The sequence below is a fragment of the Trichechus manatus genome, unplaced genomic scaffold (genome assembly GCF_000243295.1).
Source record: "Trichechus manatus latirostris isolate Lorelei unplaced genomic scaffold, TriManLat1.0 scaffold00207, whole genome shotgun sequence".
Lineage (NCBI taxonomy): Eukaryota > Metazoa > Chordata > Mammalia > Sirenia > Trichechidae > Trichechus > Trichechus manatus.
In genome coordinates, this window is record NW_004444143.1 from 342,444 (window position 1) to 361,287 (window position 18,844).

Here is an 18,844-nt window from a genome sequence, read left to right on the forward strand (position 1 = left end):
GAATACCAGAAAGATGTTTACCTGTGTTTCATTGACTTTGCAAAGGCATTCAACTGTGTGGATCATAACAAATTATGGATAACATTGTAAAGAATGGGAATTCCAGAACACTTAATTTGTGCCCATAAGGAACCTGTACATAGACCAAGAGGCAGTCCTTCAAACAGAACAAGGGGATATCCTGTGGTTTAAAGTCAGGAAAGGTTTGTGTCAGGGTTGTATCCTTTCACCATACTTATTCAATCTGTACGCTGAGCAAATAATCTGAGAAGCTGGACTGTAATGAAGAAGAATGGGGAACCAGGATTGGAGGAAACTTAATTTAACAACCCATGATATGCAGATGATACAACTTTGCTTGCTGAAAGAGGACTTGAAGCACTTAACTGATGAAGATCAAAGACTACAGCCTTCAGTATGGATTACACCTTAACATAAAGAAAACAAAAATACAACTGGACCAATAAGCAACATCATGATAAACGGAGAAAAGATTGAAATTCAAGTATTTCATTTTACTTGGATCCACAATCAACATCCATGGAAGCAGTAAAGAAATCACATTATGCATTGCATTGGGCAAATCTGCAAAAGACCTCTTTAAAGTGTTGAAAACACAGATGTTACCTTGAAGACTGAGGTGTGTGTCTTAGGCATCTAGTGCTGCTCTAACAGAAATATCACAGGTGGATGCTTTAAACAAAGAGACGTTTATTCTCTCACAGTCCAGTAGGCTACAAGTCCAAATTCAGGGCATCAGCTCCAAGGGGATGCTTTCTCTGTTGGCTCTGGAGGAGGGTCCGTGTCATCAATCTTCCATTGTTCTAGGAGCTTCTCTGCGCAGGAACCTCAGGTCCAAAGGACATGCTCTGCTCCCAACACTGCTTTCTTGGTGGTATGAGGTTCCCATGTATCTCTGCTCACTTCTCTCTTTTATATCTCAAAAGAGGTTGGCGTAAGACACTATCCAGTCTTGTAGATGTCATCAGTATAACCTCATCACAGTGACAGAATTTACAACACATAAGAAAATCACACCAGATTTACAGAATGGTACACAATCATACAATACTGGGAATCATGACCCAGCCAAGCCGACAGACATTTTTAGGGGACACAGTTCAATCCATGACAGTGTGGCTGACCCAAGCCATGGTTTTTTCAGTCACCTCATATGCATGCGAAAGCTGAGCGATGAATAAGGAAGACCAAAGGAAAATTGACACCTTTGAATTATGGTGTTGGCGAAGAATATTGAATATGCTATGGACTACCAAAAGAACAAACAAATCTCTCTTTGAAGAAATACAGCCAGAATGCTCCTTAGAATCAAGAATGGCAAGACTTCATCTCACATACTTTGGACATGTTATCATGAGGGGCCAGTCCCTAGAGAAAAACATCGTGCTGGGTAAAGTAGAGGGTCAGTGAAAAAGAGGAAGATCCTCAACGAGATGGATTGACACAGTGGCTGCAACAGTGTGCTCAAGCATGACAGTGATTGTGAGGATGGTGCAGGACCTGGCAGTTTTTTGTTCTATTGTGCACAGGGTCACCAAGAGTCGGAACCGACTTGACGGCACCTAAAAACAACAGCGTTGGCCTTTCCTGATATCTCCTAATAGGGGATTATAGACATATTCTCTTTTCAAAGCTTTGTTTTTCATATTTAGTCTTTAATACAACTAGAATTTGTTTCTGTAATTGGTGTGAAGTAGGGAATTACTTATAATTCTGTCAGTAGAATTATTTTTGCATGTAGAAGATTGGTTGCTGCAATACCGTTTGTTAAATAGGTCTTTGCTCTGTGATGTCACCTTAAGCACATACATGCTTGATTCTGTTTCTAAGTTCTATTCTGTTTCGTTAATTTGTCTGTATCTACGAGTTGGAATCGACTCAATGGCAACTAACAGCAGCAACAACAACATACCAGTACTGAAGTCCCTGGATGGTACAGTGGTTACCACACTTGACTGCTAACTGAAAGAAAGAAAGGCCTGGTGATCTACTTGTGAAATGTCAGCCATTGAAAATCCTATGGAGTACAGTTCTACTCTGACAAATATGAGGTCACCATGAGTGGAAATCAACTTAATGACAGCTGGTTATACCAGTACTGTACTTTGTGTGAAGCAGCCCTGGTAGAGCAATGGTTAAGTGCTAGGCTGCTAACCAAAAGATTGACTTTTGAAACCAACCGGCCGCACCAGGGGAGAGAAGACCTGGCGACCTGCTCCCATAAAGATTACAGCCTAGGAAACCCTATGGGGGCAGTTCTACCATGTTCTCTAGGGTCGCTGTGAGTTAGAACAGACTGGATGGCTTACAGCAACAACACACTTTGTGTGTGTGTGTTTTTTACATTATTTTAATTAATGTAACTTCATAATAACCCTGCTTGCTTGGACAAGGATTCCTCCCTTTCCTCCACACATAGCTTATTCTTAGTTTTTCAAACATTGCTCAGCCACTTTGGGACCTTTATGCTTCTGTTTGAATTTTAGAATTACCTTATCTAGTTCTAGGAAAAGTCTTGTTGGGATTTTAACTGGAATTGCAAAGAATTATAGATTAATTGGAGAAGAGTTGGGTGTATCTTTTCTATTGCAAAAATGGTTCATGTTAAGGGACTCTATTAATATAGTTAGTAATTATCTTAGTGTAGTGATAATATAGTAATTCAAAAAATATAAACTCCAAAGAGCTGAGAAAATTTTGGGGAAAAATGAGAATTTGAGATTTGAAAAGGAGCTATTTGTAAAATAGACATAAAAGAATACTGCCTTAAAATGATATTTTAAAAAAATTATTCACACATAATTCACAGCATACACACAGAGTAAGCTAAAAGGCAGTGTCATGCTTCCCAGTGAAACATGAAACGCATTCCTGTTAAAGTCAGGAGCATAACCCGACTGTCCATTCCACCACATTTATCTACTATAATTTCAGAACTCCTAGGCAAAGCATATAAAAACAAAAAAATCAAACCCGTTGCCATCGAGTTGATTCCAGCTCACAGTGACCCTATAGGATAGAGTAGAACTGCCCCATAGGGTTTCCAAAGAGCAACTGGTGGATTCAAACTGCCAACCTTTTGGTTAGCAGCCAAGCTGTTAACCACTGTGCCACCAAGTGTCTGGCAGAGCATATAGAAAAGAGAAAAGTAAAAAATTGAGACATTTCATGAAAAGTATTTGATCTAATGATAAGATTATATATGTGGGCGGCAAAAGGGAAACCAGAATTCAATCAAATATAGACACAAAATTAATATACAAAAATGAATAGCATTCTATATGCAAACCACAACCAGCTCAAAAATAAAATAGAAGAAAACCAAAAAAACCCAAACCAGTTGCCCTCCGGTCGATTTCGATACTAAGAATAGAAACAAAACCATAGAGAAAAAAAATAAGATGTACTCAGTGTATATGGGGGACAGGAAGAAAACCTTTGAAATATTATTGAGTCCTAAAAGACGATTTGAATAAAAATTTTTAAATACCCCCTTTTTGGATAGATCCATTATTATTAGATCAATATAATTCACTTTAAATCAATTTGCAGATTTATGTGAATCTCAGTAAAAATTCTAAATACTTTTAAAATTATACAAGTCAATTTACACTGAGTATAAAATACATTTAAAAAATAAAAATATGCACAATAGCCAAGAAAAATATGAAAAAACACGTGTTGTGCTCTTAAGGGTTTTTTTTTAGTGTTTTATTGCAATTTTGGAGAAAATTTACATAGAAAATTAGGTTCTCATTTAACAATTTCTATACATATTTAGGGACGTTGGGTACACTTTTCACAATGTGCCAGCATTCTCATTTCCATTCTGTTTGTACTGTTTCCATTAATCTGGCTTCCTTGCCCCACCCCCTTACTTTCTCATGTTTGGTCTATGGTAAATGTTGACTGTTTGGTGCCATTGTTTATTTTTATTGTGCTTTAGGTGAAAGTTTACAGCTCATGTTAATTTCTCATTCAAAAATTTATAAAGATACTGTTTTGTGACTTTGGTTTTAGTCCCCACAATGTGACAGCACGCTCCTCCTTTCCACCCCGGGTTCCCTGTGTCCATTCATCCAGTTGAACTCTTAAATTTTTGAAAGAATATTCATTCAGTATTAGTGTAAATTTAAAAAAAAAAAAACTTGTACAGGAAGTTGCCAGTCAGGAAGTACACCATAGAACTGACACATAACTACCTTTATGCCCTCACTGTCAGCTTTGTTGTTTTTAAAAGATTTGTCCCGTTGTGTATCTTAAAGTTGAGGTAGAGGAAAGCACTGTCATTCCAGCAAGAACCCTGGAAGCTTTAAGGCTTCTTGCCAGGGCCAAAAAGACATTCATCCTTTTTTGGTTCTGTCTGACAGGAGGAGGAATAAAGCTTCCTAACGAGAACTGTGAATTTACATTTCTTAAGGATTATTCCACTACGTTGCCTGCTATTTATAGGAAATTTTTGACATACGTTTGCAATGAGAGTCAACATCTTAGGAAAATAGATGCTTTTGTTATAACGCTCTGATTTACCATTGTATTCAATCAAAATGTCACCCGTAGTTACTTCTGGGACTTTTGTTATTTGTTTTATAATTTTTGTCAGGGGTACAGTCTTTTTTTTTTTTTTAGATTTCTGCCAATATACTTGAGCTAGTGGAAAAGATGTTTTCTGTTATTGTTGTTTCTTGTCTTCCCTTAAGGACTGTCTGTTGCTGGAATACTTACTAAGTCATTACTGGGCGTGCTTCACGTTTGGTCTCATTTAGTCCTCACGTCAACCCTATGAGGTAAATGCCGCTTTGCAGATGAGGAAGTTGAGGCTCAGATTTGGTTGTCAAGGTTATGCAATTAGTAAATTTTTGAAGCCAATATTTCAACCCATGATGTCTGACTTCACAGCCTCACTGTTAACCAGTGAAAATATGTAAACCCAGCTCCACTTGCAAGTTCAGTACCTTGAAATTTTTTTCAGTCAGGTATGCATTAGGTATCTCTTCAGCTTTTTTACTACTTTTGTAAGTCAGAATAACGCTGCTTAACCTTAAAACTTGTTAGGAACAGTAGCTGACTCTGCTTTAGGCTAGGGATCCACCAGCCTTGACTCAGGTATGGGATGGGCTCTGGTTTGTTCCAGGTGTGTTCATTCCAGGGGTGCCAGCTGAAGGGCAGCAGCATCCCTGCACAGCTTCTCTCGTGGCAGATCGCTGAAGTGCATGAGCCAGGTCAGAGGGCATAAGCATGTTTCAGGCCTCTTCTCCCATCACTCGGCCAAGTCCTGTATTACTGGGTAGAAAAGTGTGCTACTCCCCAAAGGGAGAGGTGGGGAGTGAATATTTGCTGAGCAATAAGCCAGTTTATCACAGTAACATTTTTTATGTAATTATTTTTTGTTGAGATTAAAAAAAAATTTTTTTTGAGATTTAAAAATTTTTAAGAATATCAATATAAAATAGTTTCATAACTTTATTTAGTAACAGCTTTACTGAAATATAATTCACATACCATAAATTCCACCCATTCAAGGTGTACCATTCAGTGGTTTTAAGTATATTTACAGAGCATTGCATCCATCACTACAATTGATTTTAGAACATTTTCTTCATCCCCAAAAGAAACCCTGTACCCATTAGCCATCATCACTCCCCATTTCCCCAAACACCCCCCACCCCACACACACACACGTACTGTAGGCAACCACCAATCTACTTCTGTCTCTGTGGATTTCTGTCTCTATGGGTTTACCTATTCTGGATATTTTCTGTCAATGTAATCATACAATATGCAGTCCTTTGTAACTGCCTCTTTCACATAGCATAGTGTTTTCAAGGTTTATCCATGTTATAGCATTAGTACTTCATTTGTTTTTGTTTATAAATAATATTTTGTTACATGGATACCACATTGTATCTGCCCATTCATTGGTTGATGTCCATGTGACTTATTTCCACTTTTTGGCTATTATGAATGATGCTACTACGAACATTCTTGTACAGGTTTTTCTGGGGATTTATGTTTTTGGATATTGCAATGCAATGAATCGCTTTTATATGGCCTTTCTAGCCACGGACTTGTAACTCCCACAAAATGATTGGGTGGGACTATGCAAATAAGGTGCTAGTAGCCCACCAAGGGGATTGGACAGTCTGCTAATGCAAATAAGGTGCATGAAACCCTTGTAGCGATTGGTCAGTTTTGCCATCCTTCTAGGCTTAGAAAGTCAGTCACAGAGTGAGGGGGTACTCATTACCATTACAAAGAGCCAGGAGTGGAACATGTCCTTTGGACCTGGGGTCCCTGCGCTGAGAACCTGCTTCCTTTGGACCTGGGATACCTGTGCTAAGAACTTTCTACACCCAGGAGAGAGAGATAGCTGTAACACTGGAGATGGTGCAAGATAGTGAGAAGTGGCAGCAAGCACAGTAGAGTTCAGTGGCAGAGAAGCGGCAGCAGCAGAACTGGTAGACCAGCACAAGATGGTGCAGTGGACTTTCCAGCCCACAGAGTAACACAGCTACAGTGGGCTTGCTGACCCATGCAGCAAGAGAGCTGAGGGCCTTCAGGCATGAGGCTTGCTGGTGGATTGGGGTGACTCCAGGCACTTATTAGCAGAGCTAAAGAGCTTTGTAACACTTGCCCAAGCAGGGGCCAAAGCTGAGGCAGAGAGTGGGGGCTGAGGCCAAGAACAGGGCCCAGTGGCAGAGGCCTGCCTGCAGGCATGACCAAGAAGCTGTCCTGATTGACGAACTATATCTTGTCTCCTGAGTTGTTCCTGTTACTTCTGAGTTGATCCTGATCCCGAGTTGTAACCTGTTACTTCCCTAATAAACCCCATAATCATGAGTATGATCTGTGAGTTTGTGGCCATTGCAATGAATTATTGAACCCAGCAGAGAAGTAGAGAGTGCTGTGGGAGGGACAGCTGGTGTCAGAAATGATGTTGGAGAGTGGAGGTATGTCTGATGTCCACCTCGAAGGAGTCAGCTTTGTGATCCTGGTGCTTATCTCTCCTCCTGGATGTAGACAGGCCATGATGCTAGATTAAACAAACAAAAAAACCAAACCCGTTGCCTTCGAGTCGATTTTGATTCATAGCAATCCTATAGGACAGAGTAGGTTTCCAAGGAGTGGCTGGTGGATTCACACTGCCTACCTCTTGGTTAGCAGCCAAGCTCTTAACCACTGTGCCACCATGGTTCTATTCTGTCACTTTTTTTTTAACTTGGCTTTTTACTATGATGTACCTGGTGAGCATCTCTTTACATTTATCCGCCGTGGAGTTTCTTGGATGTGTAGATTAATGGTTTTCATCAGATTTTGGAAGTTTTCAGGAATTATTTCTTTGAATATTTTTTCTCTGCCTTTCTCGTCTCCTTCTGGTGCTCCCACCATGCATATGTTGGTGCACTTAATGGTATCCCATGTTTTTCTGAGACTCTGTTCATTTTCCTTTATTTTTTTCTGTTCTTTGGATTACATGATCTCTACTGATCTATCTTCAAGTTTGTTGATTTTTCTTCTGCGATTTGTAATTTATTGAACCCCTCTTGTGAATGTTTCATTTTGGTTATTATATTTTCAATTCCAGAATTTCCACTTGGTTCTTTTTATATATGTATATAATTTCGGTCTCTTTATTGATAATCCTTAATTTGCAGTGTTGGCATCATACCTTCCTTCCTTCCTTCTTTAAGCATGGTGTCTTTTAGTCTTTGAATATATAATGGCTGCTTTGATGTCTTTGTGTGTTAAATCTGACATCTAGGTCCTCTCATGGACAGTTTCTATTGTCTGCTTTTTTTCCTTTGTATTCTTTGTAGTTTCCTGTTTCTTCATCTGTCTTATAATTTTTCTAAAAAACTGATCATTTTAGGTAATATATTGTAGCAACTCTGGATACTGATCCTCTTCCCCCTTCTTCTGAGGCTTGTTTTTGTTTGTGTATTTGTTTAGTGACTTGCCTAGAATATATTAGTTAAATTTATTTCCCCTGCAGTTTGAAGCCTTTGGTATCACTCCTCAGAGGGTGCAGCCTTGGGCATGCACACATTCTGTAATGACAGTGGTTTTAGCAGGGCTCTGTTTGACTGTCCCTTGCCTTGATCTCTCTTGCAAGCTGTCTCATTTAGTATCACACCCAGCTCTTAGGCTACACTAATTGCTGGCTGGTGTCTCTGTTGTTTTTGTCAATGCCCTGGGCATAAGTTTTTCCATAGTCTGATTCAGTTAAATTCAGGCAGGGATAGTTTTTGAGCTCAGTCTTTGAAGTTTGTTTTGACCCCAGGAGGACTCTTCTTAGCTATCTCTTCCTGGTTTTCTCTGGTATACTAGCTGGCCTGTATTTTACCTCATTGCTCTTAATTAAAAGGAGCTACCAGACCATAAGAACTAGATGGTACTCAGCTACTACTACCAACTATTCTGATCAGGGCCACAATAGATGACCCTGATAGAATAGGAGAAAAACGTGGAATGGAACTGAAATTCTTAAAAAGGCCAGACTTACTGGACCTGTTGAGACTGGAGTACTCCCTGAAACAATCACCCTGAGATACAGTTTAAACCTTGAGCCAAAACTATCCCCTGAGGTCACCTTTTAGTGAAATAGCAGATTGGTACACAAAATAAAGGATATTATCCATGAGTATGGTGCTCCATTTAAAAAACCATCTGTATGAGACCAAAAGGTCAACCATCACTCTAAAGCAGAGATGAGAAGGTAAGGGGGCAGGGAAACTAGAGTACTGGAAATGGAACAACCATAATGCAGCTAAAGAGCATGTTGACTCATTGTGAAAAATGTAGCTAATGTCATTGAGCAATTTGTATAGAAACTGTCAGATGGGAACCTAATTTGCTGTGCAAACTTTTAATGAAAACGATAAAATATTTAAGAAATAAAAGGAGCTACCAAAAAACCAAACCTGTTGCCATCGAGTTGATTCCGACTCATAGGACCCTGTAGGACAGAGTGGAACTGCCCCATAGGGTTTCCAGGGAGAGGCTGGTGGATTCAAACTGCTGACCTTTTGGTTAGTGGCCAAGCTCTTAACCACTGCGCATGCCACCTCCAGACAGAGCTGCCCATTTAGTCTCATGTATCTACTTGAGCTAAGAAGCACACTCTTCACGAGTATCATTTTATGTCCCATAGTCTAGTCTAATCTTTGTCTGAAGAATTAGCCTCAGGAATGGTTTTAATTCTGGGTTGACAGAGAGTCTGGGGCTGTGCTTTCCGGGGTTCCTCCAGTCTCAGACCATTAAGTCTGGTCTTTTTACTAAAATTTGAGTTCTGCACCCCACTTTTCTCCTTCTCCATCAGGGGCTCTCTGTTGTGTTCCCTGTCAGGGTGGTCATTGGTGGTAGCCGGGCACCTTCTAGTTCTTCTGGTCTCAGGCTGATGCAGTATGCCATTTGGCTTGAACTTCCCCACATTGTTTCAAATAAAGTCAGCTCCTTTGGGGAGAGCCTCCCTAGGCAAAATCTGAGTCTTACTCAGGTGCTGGATAGGGGCAGTAGCCTCTGGTCATGCCTCTTTAGGTATGGAACTCCTGTCCTAAGAGTAATTCTCAGCCTACCATGCTTGGTGTAGAGCCTCTGCCTTATGAGTGGGGCCTGGGTGGTGGACAGGAGCCCCCGACCTCAGCCACACCAGGAACTTAACCTCTTCAACTTGGAGTTGGAGGGGATGGGACTGCTGGCTTGCCTGCTCCTCCTGATGAGATACCGTATTTCTTGATTGGTAGTTGAGAGAGAGGAAACCCCATCTTAGCCACACTCATGCAGAGTGGAGCGTCTGTCAAGCTGTACTGGGGCCAGGGGAGGGAGGGAGTGGATCAGGACTCAAATGCCATGATATGTTATAGTTCTTACCAAGTTTTAGTAGATTTTCTGGAATAAGTATGTCTTTGTTTGCTGTATGCCCTTAGGACAATTTCCAAAGAGTGTCGTATTTTTTTGTTTTGTTTTTTTCTTATAGTTTTCACTACTTAAGCTAGTTTCTCTGGGGAACAGGTCCATGGAGCTCATGCTGTTCGAAGTACAAGTCATCTCATAACTTTTTAAAACTTCTTGTTCTGTCTTTTATTACGTCCTCCTCCCCTTTTTATTTTGTTGTTGAGAATATACACAGCAAAACATACAGTAATTCAACAGTTTCTACATGTACAGTTTAGTAACACTGAGTACCTTCTTTGAGTTGTATAACCATTTTCATCTTCCTTTTCTGATTTGTTCCTCCCTCATTAACATAAACTCACTGCTCCCTAAGGTTTCTATCAGATCTTTTGAGTTGCTGTTGTCAATTTGATCCCATATAGATAGTTCTTAAAAAAGCATAATGCTCAAGGCAGACTTTTTTTTACTAGTTAAGCTAAACTGTTATTCACTTTTAAGGTGGCTTCAGGAGATATTTTTGGTTTAAGGTTTAAAGATTATCTCAGGGAAGTAGTTTCAGGGGTTCATCCACCCTCTGTGGCTCCAGAAAATCTAGAGCTCATTAGAATTTAAATTCTGTTCTACATTTTCCCCGTTTTGATCAGGATTCTTCTATGGAATCTGTGATCAAAATCTTCAGTAATAGTACCCAGGCACCATCCAGTTCTTCTGCTCTCATGGCAGAGGAGGCAGTTGTTCATGACGGCAGTTAGCCACACATTCTGTATCTTGCTCCTATTCTTGACTCTCGTCATTCCTCTGAAGCTCCAGGAAAGTAGATACCAATTGTTGTGCTGTGGATGGCTGCTTGCAAGCTTTTAAGACCCCAGACACTATGCAACAAACTAGGAGGTGGATAAGAAGCACTAAACACATTATTAGGCCAATTAACTGGGATGTTCCGTGAAACCATGAGCTTAAACCTCCAAACCAAAGAACCAAATCCCATGTTTGGTTGTACATAAACAGCCTCAGCAGCTACTCTTCTTTTTTTATTGTTGTAAATGTATCTGTAACTCAACTTTTGCTAATTTTTACAGGTGTACAACTTACTACACACATCCTGTTTAAATTCCAAGTTTGAATAATTCTATTATTTTTCTTGATTTAGTCTTGACAAGTATGTCTGTTTTCTTAGAATGATCAAGATGTCTGTTTTTAGAAATAGAGATGCATGTGTGTGTATTTACAGATTTTTTAAAAATTGTACTTTAAGTGAAAGTTTACAATTCAAGTTAGTCTGTCATATAAAAATGTATACATACATTGTTATGTGACCCTAGTTGCTCTCCCTGTACTGTGACAGCACACTCCTCCTTTCCACCCCTGATTTCCTGTGTCCGTTCAACCAGCTCCTGATCCTGTCTGCCTTTGCATCTCACCTCCAGACAGGAGCTGCCCGTTTAGTCTCATGTATCTACTTGAGCTAAGAAGCACACTCTTCACGAGTATCATTTTATGGCCCATAGTCCAGTCTAATCTTTGTCTGAAGAGTTGGCCTCGGGAATGGTTTTAATTCTGGGTTGAGAGAGTCTTATGCCGTGCTTTCCGGGGTTCCTCCAGTCTCAGACCATGAAGTATGGTCTTTTTACTAAAATATGAGTTCTGCACCCCACTTTTCTCCTTCTCCATCAGGGGCTCTCTGTTGTGTTCCCTGTCAGGGTGGTCACTGGTGGTAGCTGGGCACCATCTAGTTCTTCTGGTCTCAGGCTGATGCAGTCTGGTTTATGTGGCCCTTTCTGTCTCTTGGGCTAATACTTTTCTTGTGTCTTTGGTGTGCTTCATTCTCCTTTACTCCAGGTGGGTTGGGACCAATTGATGCATCTTAGATGGCCACTTGCTAGCTTTTAAGACCCCAGACGCCACTCACCAAAGTGAGATGCAGAATTTTCTTAATAAACTTTGTTATGACTGCTGACCTAGATGTCTCCTGAAACCTTGGTCCCCAGACCCCTGCTTCTGCTACTCTGTCCCTTGAAGTGTTTGGTTTATTTTCAGCTTTTTTACTGTAAAGTTAACTTTTTTTTGTTTTTATATTTACCAAGTCTTATATCCTGTGTATTTGCTTTAAAGTTATTTCAATAATTCCCTCACTCTTCACCTATAAAATCTTGTATACTAACTTTTGTAAGTTTATTTGACTAGTTTGTTAATCCAGTATCCTGTGAGCTACCAGGAGGTTTGGATAGTAACAACAAAAAGATTCTATTTCTGTGTTTGTTAGTATAGTGATCAGTGAAACCACTGCACCGGGGTCAGTTTTGCACATCTGGTTGTATCTTCAGTCTTCATCCAGACGTTTCTCTTTGCTTCCCCAAGTCAGGATGATGTCCCATATTATTGGGTCTTGATATTTTTTTTTTTAAGCCTGGCATTCGTTCCATCCTTGCTGATTTTACATGCTTCCAACCTAGCAAGAAAAAGGAGGTTTTGAGTGTGGGAGCTCCTTTGTGTCCAGTTGTCTGTATTGAATCAGGGAATGTTTGTGGGATCCTGAGACTCTTCTTGCTGACTCTGAGGGTAAGTGTAGTAGGGTGGGTAAGAACATGGCCTCTGCAGCCGGACTGCCTGGGGTGGAATCCTGGCTCTACCATGTAGTGGCTTGTGACCATGGGAGTTACTATCCAGCCCCAGTTTCCTCACTTTTAAAATTGTAATAGTTACTTCATAGCCTTATTGGGAGTGTTTAAAAAGTTAATATATCTAAAAAAACTGTAACAGTGCCTCGGACATAGTAAGTACCCGATAAATGACAGTGGTGATAATATTGATGATATTAGTGATCTCAACATTATAGAGACCGTTTCTCAGAAACACCAATTCAGCCCTTGGAGATTTCCGTTTGTATTTCTCATATGCGTCTCATCCCATTTATAGTTATTTCTTGAATAAATCCCTCCTAGTGTGGGATATGTGGATGTTTTTCTTTCCTTGAGCCTTCACTGATCAAACTGTTCCTTATTTCCCTATTTGGACATTGAAGTGCTTAAATGGGGAGGAAGAGTTAGACATCTGTGATCAAGTAACATTCTATTCTAGAAATTTCTTTGAAATTTGTCTCTTAGCTTCTTTTACACCAATCTCAGGTTTTAGTTCTGATCCTGCGATTGTAAATAAAACAAACAAAAAGCCAAAACTCTGAAATCCCTTCTTTGTTGCTTAACTGATGATTTTGTCCTTGGCCCTGTACCCACCATACGTATCCTGTACAACCACTCATAGCCTTCAGTCACAAATTCAGCTTCTCTCCAATTTAGATCGACCCACTAACAAATTCTCATTTCCTTTCTCTACGCTTCCAACTGCATAGTGGACATTTCCTGAAAGCCCTAGAGGGATTTTAACTTTTGCTTCTTCTAACCCCTTTGTCCTCCTCCTGCCTTCTTTCTCTTACCCCCATTCCTTCCCATGTACCTTTTCTCACACGACCTCCTGGAAAAGTTCTGAGTCAGTTACCTGGGAGTCATGTTCAACCCTTCCATCTCTGTCAGCCCAGTACAAATCGGTGACTACCATCTCTGCTTTCCTGCATAATAGACAACGAAGTTATAAGTGTGCTGACTCAATAATTAACTTACTTGAAGTTATTTATCCTCTGGTTTATTTCCCCCACTGAATAATACAAAATTAGATAAAGACACAATATTGAGTTTTTAATGAACTCTGACCTCTGAATACTTGCTAAACAAGTTTTTATATATTTTGACCACACTGCTCAATTTTGGTGACTTCAGATTAATTAGGATTGTGTTTTTACAGGACACAGTGACATTTAAGGATGTAGCTGTGGACTTCACCCAGGAGGAGTGGCAGCAAATGAAACCTGCTCAGAGGAACTTGTACCGGGATGTGATGCTGGAGAACTATAGCAACCTCGTCACAGTGGGTAAGAGTAGTTTTGCAGTTTAACTCAGAATTCCTTTCCATTTCTAAATCGTGTGAAGACTAACTGGCTAGATGAATCTGGCCTTTCTTTTCTTCACATGACTGTATGTGCTGTAGTCTGCAAGGTAAGGGCTAAGTACTTGTTTCATTGTGCTTCCTTGGAATTTCCTCCCTCCTCATCCTCCATAAGCCCTCAAGCCCTCAGAGGTCTGCCCATAATCTGGGCTGGGTTTTTTCTGTATTTATTTATTTTTGTCTTCGGTGTTAACATCCAAGTCCTTTGCCTTTCCCCATACTAGGCTGTCAGGTCACCAAACCGGATGTGATCTTCAAGTTGGAGCAGGAGGAGGAACCCTGGGTCGGAGAGGAAGAAACATTGGGAAGGCACTGTCCAGGTGAATAAGTGAAAACCAGGCAGCTTTGAGAAAGCCAGGTGGCAGTTGTTTAGAGAGGTCGATACCATTTCACATTTTCCAAGATCTTCTTAAAGGCACTAGTCTTCTAGAGTGACAAATGGTATAGATGTCTTGGTTTACTGTGACATATCCATATACTATTCTTCCTATATTTAGACTATCTCCTTTTACCAAAGTTAGAGGGCCAGTAGCCCCTCCTACCTGATTTCAGGATGACAACCCTCCCTAATTCATTTATAACGGTACATTCAGCATTATTGTCGCTATCTATGATCTGTAGGCTCTCTCCTTCGTGTTCGTAGTTTTTATTTTCTTATGCATTTGGTATTTCATGGGTGTGTAGTATTCTAAAAATGTATTTGTCTGACACCTGATTCCTTTTCATTTTGAAAAGCATCAGAGTTCTGTTTTGTAAAGATATCCACACTCTGCATTGTACTTCACAGCCTTTACAATCCCATGCAGCTTTCAAGATTTCTGACTTAGAAACTGATGCTATCTCCCTGTTGACGCCTACCTTCCTGTCCTTTAATTTTTTAAAATACAATACATAGACTCAGTTAAAAAATACAAATCGTCCAACAGATACGTTGAAAAGCACTAGTTCTCCTCTCACCCTGACATCTCACCCCTTCCTTTCCCCAACTGCATACACTACTTCTTTTTCAGAGTTATCCAGGCTGTTCTTTATTGTTTGTTTTACAAATTGTTTGAATTCTAGACTCAACTGTCTATTTCCAGAGAAACCTGTTGGAATTTTTATTGGATTTGTGTTGGATGTATAAGTTAAGTTTTGGAGATTTGACATCCTTATAATGTTGAGGCTTCCTGTCCAAGAACATGCTCTGCTTTTGTTTGGATCTATCTACTTTTCTTTTAAGTTATGCATTTTGTTTTTATTGTGGTAAACTGTATATAACATAAAATTTACGATTTTAACCATTTTTTAGTGTACAATTCAGTGGTATTAAGTACATTCACAATGCTGTGTAACCATCACTACTATCTATTTCCAGATCTTTTTTTATCATTCCATACATAAACTCTGTACCCATCAAACAATTACTCCTCATTACCCTTTTGGCCCAGCCCGTGATAACATCTGTTCTACTTTCTGTCTGTGAATTTGCAGCGGGTTTGGTTTGGTTTTTTAGGTACCTCATATAAGTAGAATCATACAATATTTGTCCTTCTGTGACTGCGTTATTTCACTTAGAAGAAATGTCTGTTCAGGTCCTTTGCCCATATTTTAATTGGGTTGTTTGTTTTTTGTTGTTCTTTATATATTCTGGATATTAATCCATTATCAGATATATGATTTGAAAATATTTTCTCCCATCCTGTAGGTTATCTTTTCCTGTTGATAGTGTTTTTTGATGCACAAAAGTTTTCAATTTTGCTGAGGTCCAATGTATCTGTTTTTTCTTTTGTTGCTCATTGCCACACCCAAGGTCATGAAGCTTTTCCTTTATATTTTCTGTCACAGATTTTATAATTTAACTCTTATATTTAGTTCATTGATCCATTTTGAGTTAGTTTTTTACATAGTGTAAGCTAACAGTTCAAGTTCCTTCTTTTGTACCATTTATTGAAAAGACTGTCTTTTCCACATTGAATAGGCTTGAAACTTTTTCAAAAATCAATTGACCATATATATAAGGGTTTATTTCTGGACTGTCTATTCTATTCCATAGGTCTGTCTTGTTGCCAGTACCACACTCTTTTCATTGCTGTAGCTTTGTAATAAGTTTGAAATCAGAAAGTGTGAGTCTTCCAACTTTATTCTTCTTTTTCAATATTGGCTATTTGGGGTCCCTTAAAATTCCATATGAATTATAGGATGGGTGTTTTCTATTTCTGTGAAAAGCATAATTGGGATTTTGATGGAGATTGCATTGAATCTGTGTATTGTTTGGGTAGGTAGTAATATCATCTAAACAGTCTTAAGTCTTCCAGTCCGTGAACACAGGATATCTTTCCATTTATTTAGGTCTTCTTTAATTTCTTTCACCAATGTTTTGTAGTTTTCAGTGTACAAATCTTTCACCTACTTGGTTAAATTTATTTCTAAGTTTTTTATTCCTTTGATGCTATTGTAAATGGAATTGATTTCTTAATTTCTTTTTTGATTTGCTCATTGCTAGTATACGCAAATGCAACTGATTTTTGCATGTTGACTTTGCATCTTGCAACTTTGCAGAATATGTTTATGAGCTCTAACAGGTTTTGGTGGACTATTTTGAGTTTCCTACATACACGATCACGTGGTCACTCAATAAAGATACTATTCTAGGCATAAGGATATGTTGTCCAAAATATTGAAGTTGTCTGTCCTCGTGGAGTTTATAATTTATAGGTAACTAGAGTCCCCAAGATTTTGCATGTAAGAAAATATCTTTTTTTTGACCTTTTATTTGATTGATAGCTGTGTATAAAATTTTTAATCCTCTATTAGAGGACGTTGTGGACAGCTGCACTTAAAATCTTGTGTGGCTCTCTGTATGGAGATATATTTCCTTTTCTCTTGGGTAAATACCTAGGAATGGGATAGCTGGATCATATGGTGGGTATAAGTTTACTTCTTAAGAACTGCCAAACTGTTTTCCAAAGTGGTTGTACCATTTTGTACCATTCCTATGAGGACTTTAGACAGTTCTCTACTGACTGCTATCTTCGAATGTTGCTTGAAGAAGTTTGAAGCCTGATTGTTTCCCATCATGTGTGACTTGATTTATTTACCTGGTCGCCCATAGGTTTCTTTTTTTATAAAACCTCACAACTTTATGTGGCCTTGTCTTATATTGATCAGTCAGTCTCAGTTTTTCCTTTCAACTTATGGATTCATGTTTTTGCTCTTGTAGCATCATTAGATAGGTCTGATGCTGGTTCCTTTTACATTTATCATTATTTATCTTTGAATGAGAATATTTATTTCTCTGTCTTCTTTACAGTAGTATTGGAGATTGTCCAGAAAAATCTCTGAGCTATTTGGAAGCTTCTGCAAATCACAGTGGAGTCCTGTATCATAAGCGGTTTTGTGTTGGGAGCTGATTTATCCTTTACTTCTCCCCAGTCAAGGAGAAATGATCATTTGCATGGTTCCTGGAGCACACAGTGTGTCTCTCCCACCCTTTTACACTAACAGACTGCTTTATACAAGAATGATGGTCTTTGCATCTCCTTGTGTAGCCTTGCCTTCTCTGTCATTTGGCAGGGCCAAATGAGGTTCGTCATGTTTCTACCACCAGTCTCAACACATCCGGGTCCCATTGTTGCAAACAGGGCTCACTGATTCTGCTCTCAGAGTGTGCCTCCTGTTTGGAAGGCTCTGCACTCTGTGGTTTCCATCTGACACAAGAAACAGCAGCCACTGGGTGGGCATCCTTCCTGCCAGCCCAATCTGTATCATGGTCTTCTCTCATACACTGGAGCTGGAGTTTACTTTCAGTGTCCTAAAAGATGTAGCTTATTTTTCAGTTTCTCATTCTTCATGTTTGCAAAGAGAAAGCAAGTGTGTTTAATTCTACCATATTGAAATAGGAAGTCCTCTATACTACGTTTGATCCTCTGGATCACTCTTGGAAATCTTTTTCTTCTTCGATCCTCCCTACAGGATTCTGATTTCTCCTTAGTTCCTGTTTATTGTTCATTTCTTCCTTGTTTACAAAATTTAAGAGTAATACCAATATAACTGAATATAGTTTAAGATTTCTTCAGTTTTGTGTTATTCTCCCATAGGATATATTCTACTAGGGATGTATGGTCAGAATACTATGTTTTAAAGTTACTTGAAATAATTATTCTCTGTGTGATTATGCCCCAAACTTGATATATAGGCTTCAATTTGTTTTTAATATTTAGGGATTCTTTGACTTCTTCTTAAAAAAAAAAGTGTTTTCATTATGAAAAAGCATTTACATGATTCTAATGTCAAAACTGTAAAACAGATTACAGAGAAGTCATGCTTTCATCTAGGATCTACATGTATGTAAAAACAAAAAATCAAGTTGTAGAACAATGCTTATGTTACCTTTTGAGTTAAAAAGAATGAAAGAATAATCCAAAAACTAATAAAAATAGTTACTTATAGGGTGAAGGAGGAAAAAATGTTTCAGAACCAGCGTGAGAGCTACTGATCTTTGAATATGTTGCTGTTTGGTAATTTTCCAATTTTTATCAACTCAATATAAATGGAAGATGAGGTTAAGTAGTCTCATATCACCATCTCCACTTTTCCTGCCCTCTTTCTCTGAACATAGACATACTACAATTTTTGGCTAAGTTAATTTTTAGTGCTTACTTTACTATGATTGTTGTACGTGTCATTCACCACTGAATCAAGAAAACCAAACCAAACGCACTGCCGTTGAGTCCACTCTGAATCATGGCGACTCTATAGGACAGAGTAGAACTGCCCTATAGGGTTTCCAGGGAGCACCTGGTGGATTTGAACTGTTGACCTTTTGGTTAGCAGCTGTACCTCTTAACCACTACACCAGCAGGGCTCCACTGAACCAAGAAGTGACTGTTAATTATGTATCTTTATATAGCTTTTTGTTCTTCCTGGAATTCCTAATTATCTTATTTTT

At 39.0% G+C, this 18,844-nt stretch overlaps 1 protein-coding gene across 3 annotated transcripts in view; it reads left to right on the forward strand.

The window, feature by feature from the left end:
- ZNF568 (zinc finger protein 568) overlaps positions 1-18,844 on the forward strand; it is a 100,947-nt gene that overhangs the window by 9,560 nt on the left and 72,543 nt on the right. For all 3 annotated transcript variants that reach the window (XM_023742258.1, XM_023742256.1, XM_023742255.1), the window contains 2 exons: positions 13,714-13,840; positions 14,139-14,234. In XM_023742258.1, coding sequence (XP_023598026.1) covers positions 13,714-13,840; positions 14,139-14,234 — 223 coding nt within the window. The remainder of the gene's footprint in view (positions 1-13,713; positions 13,841-14,138; positions 14,235-18,844) is intronic.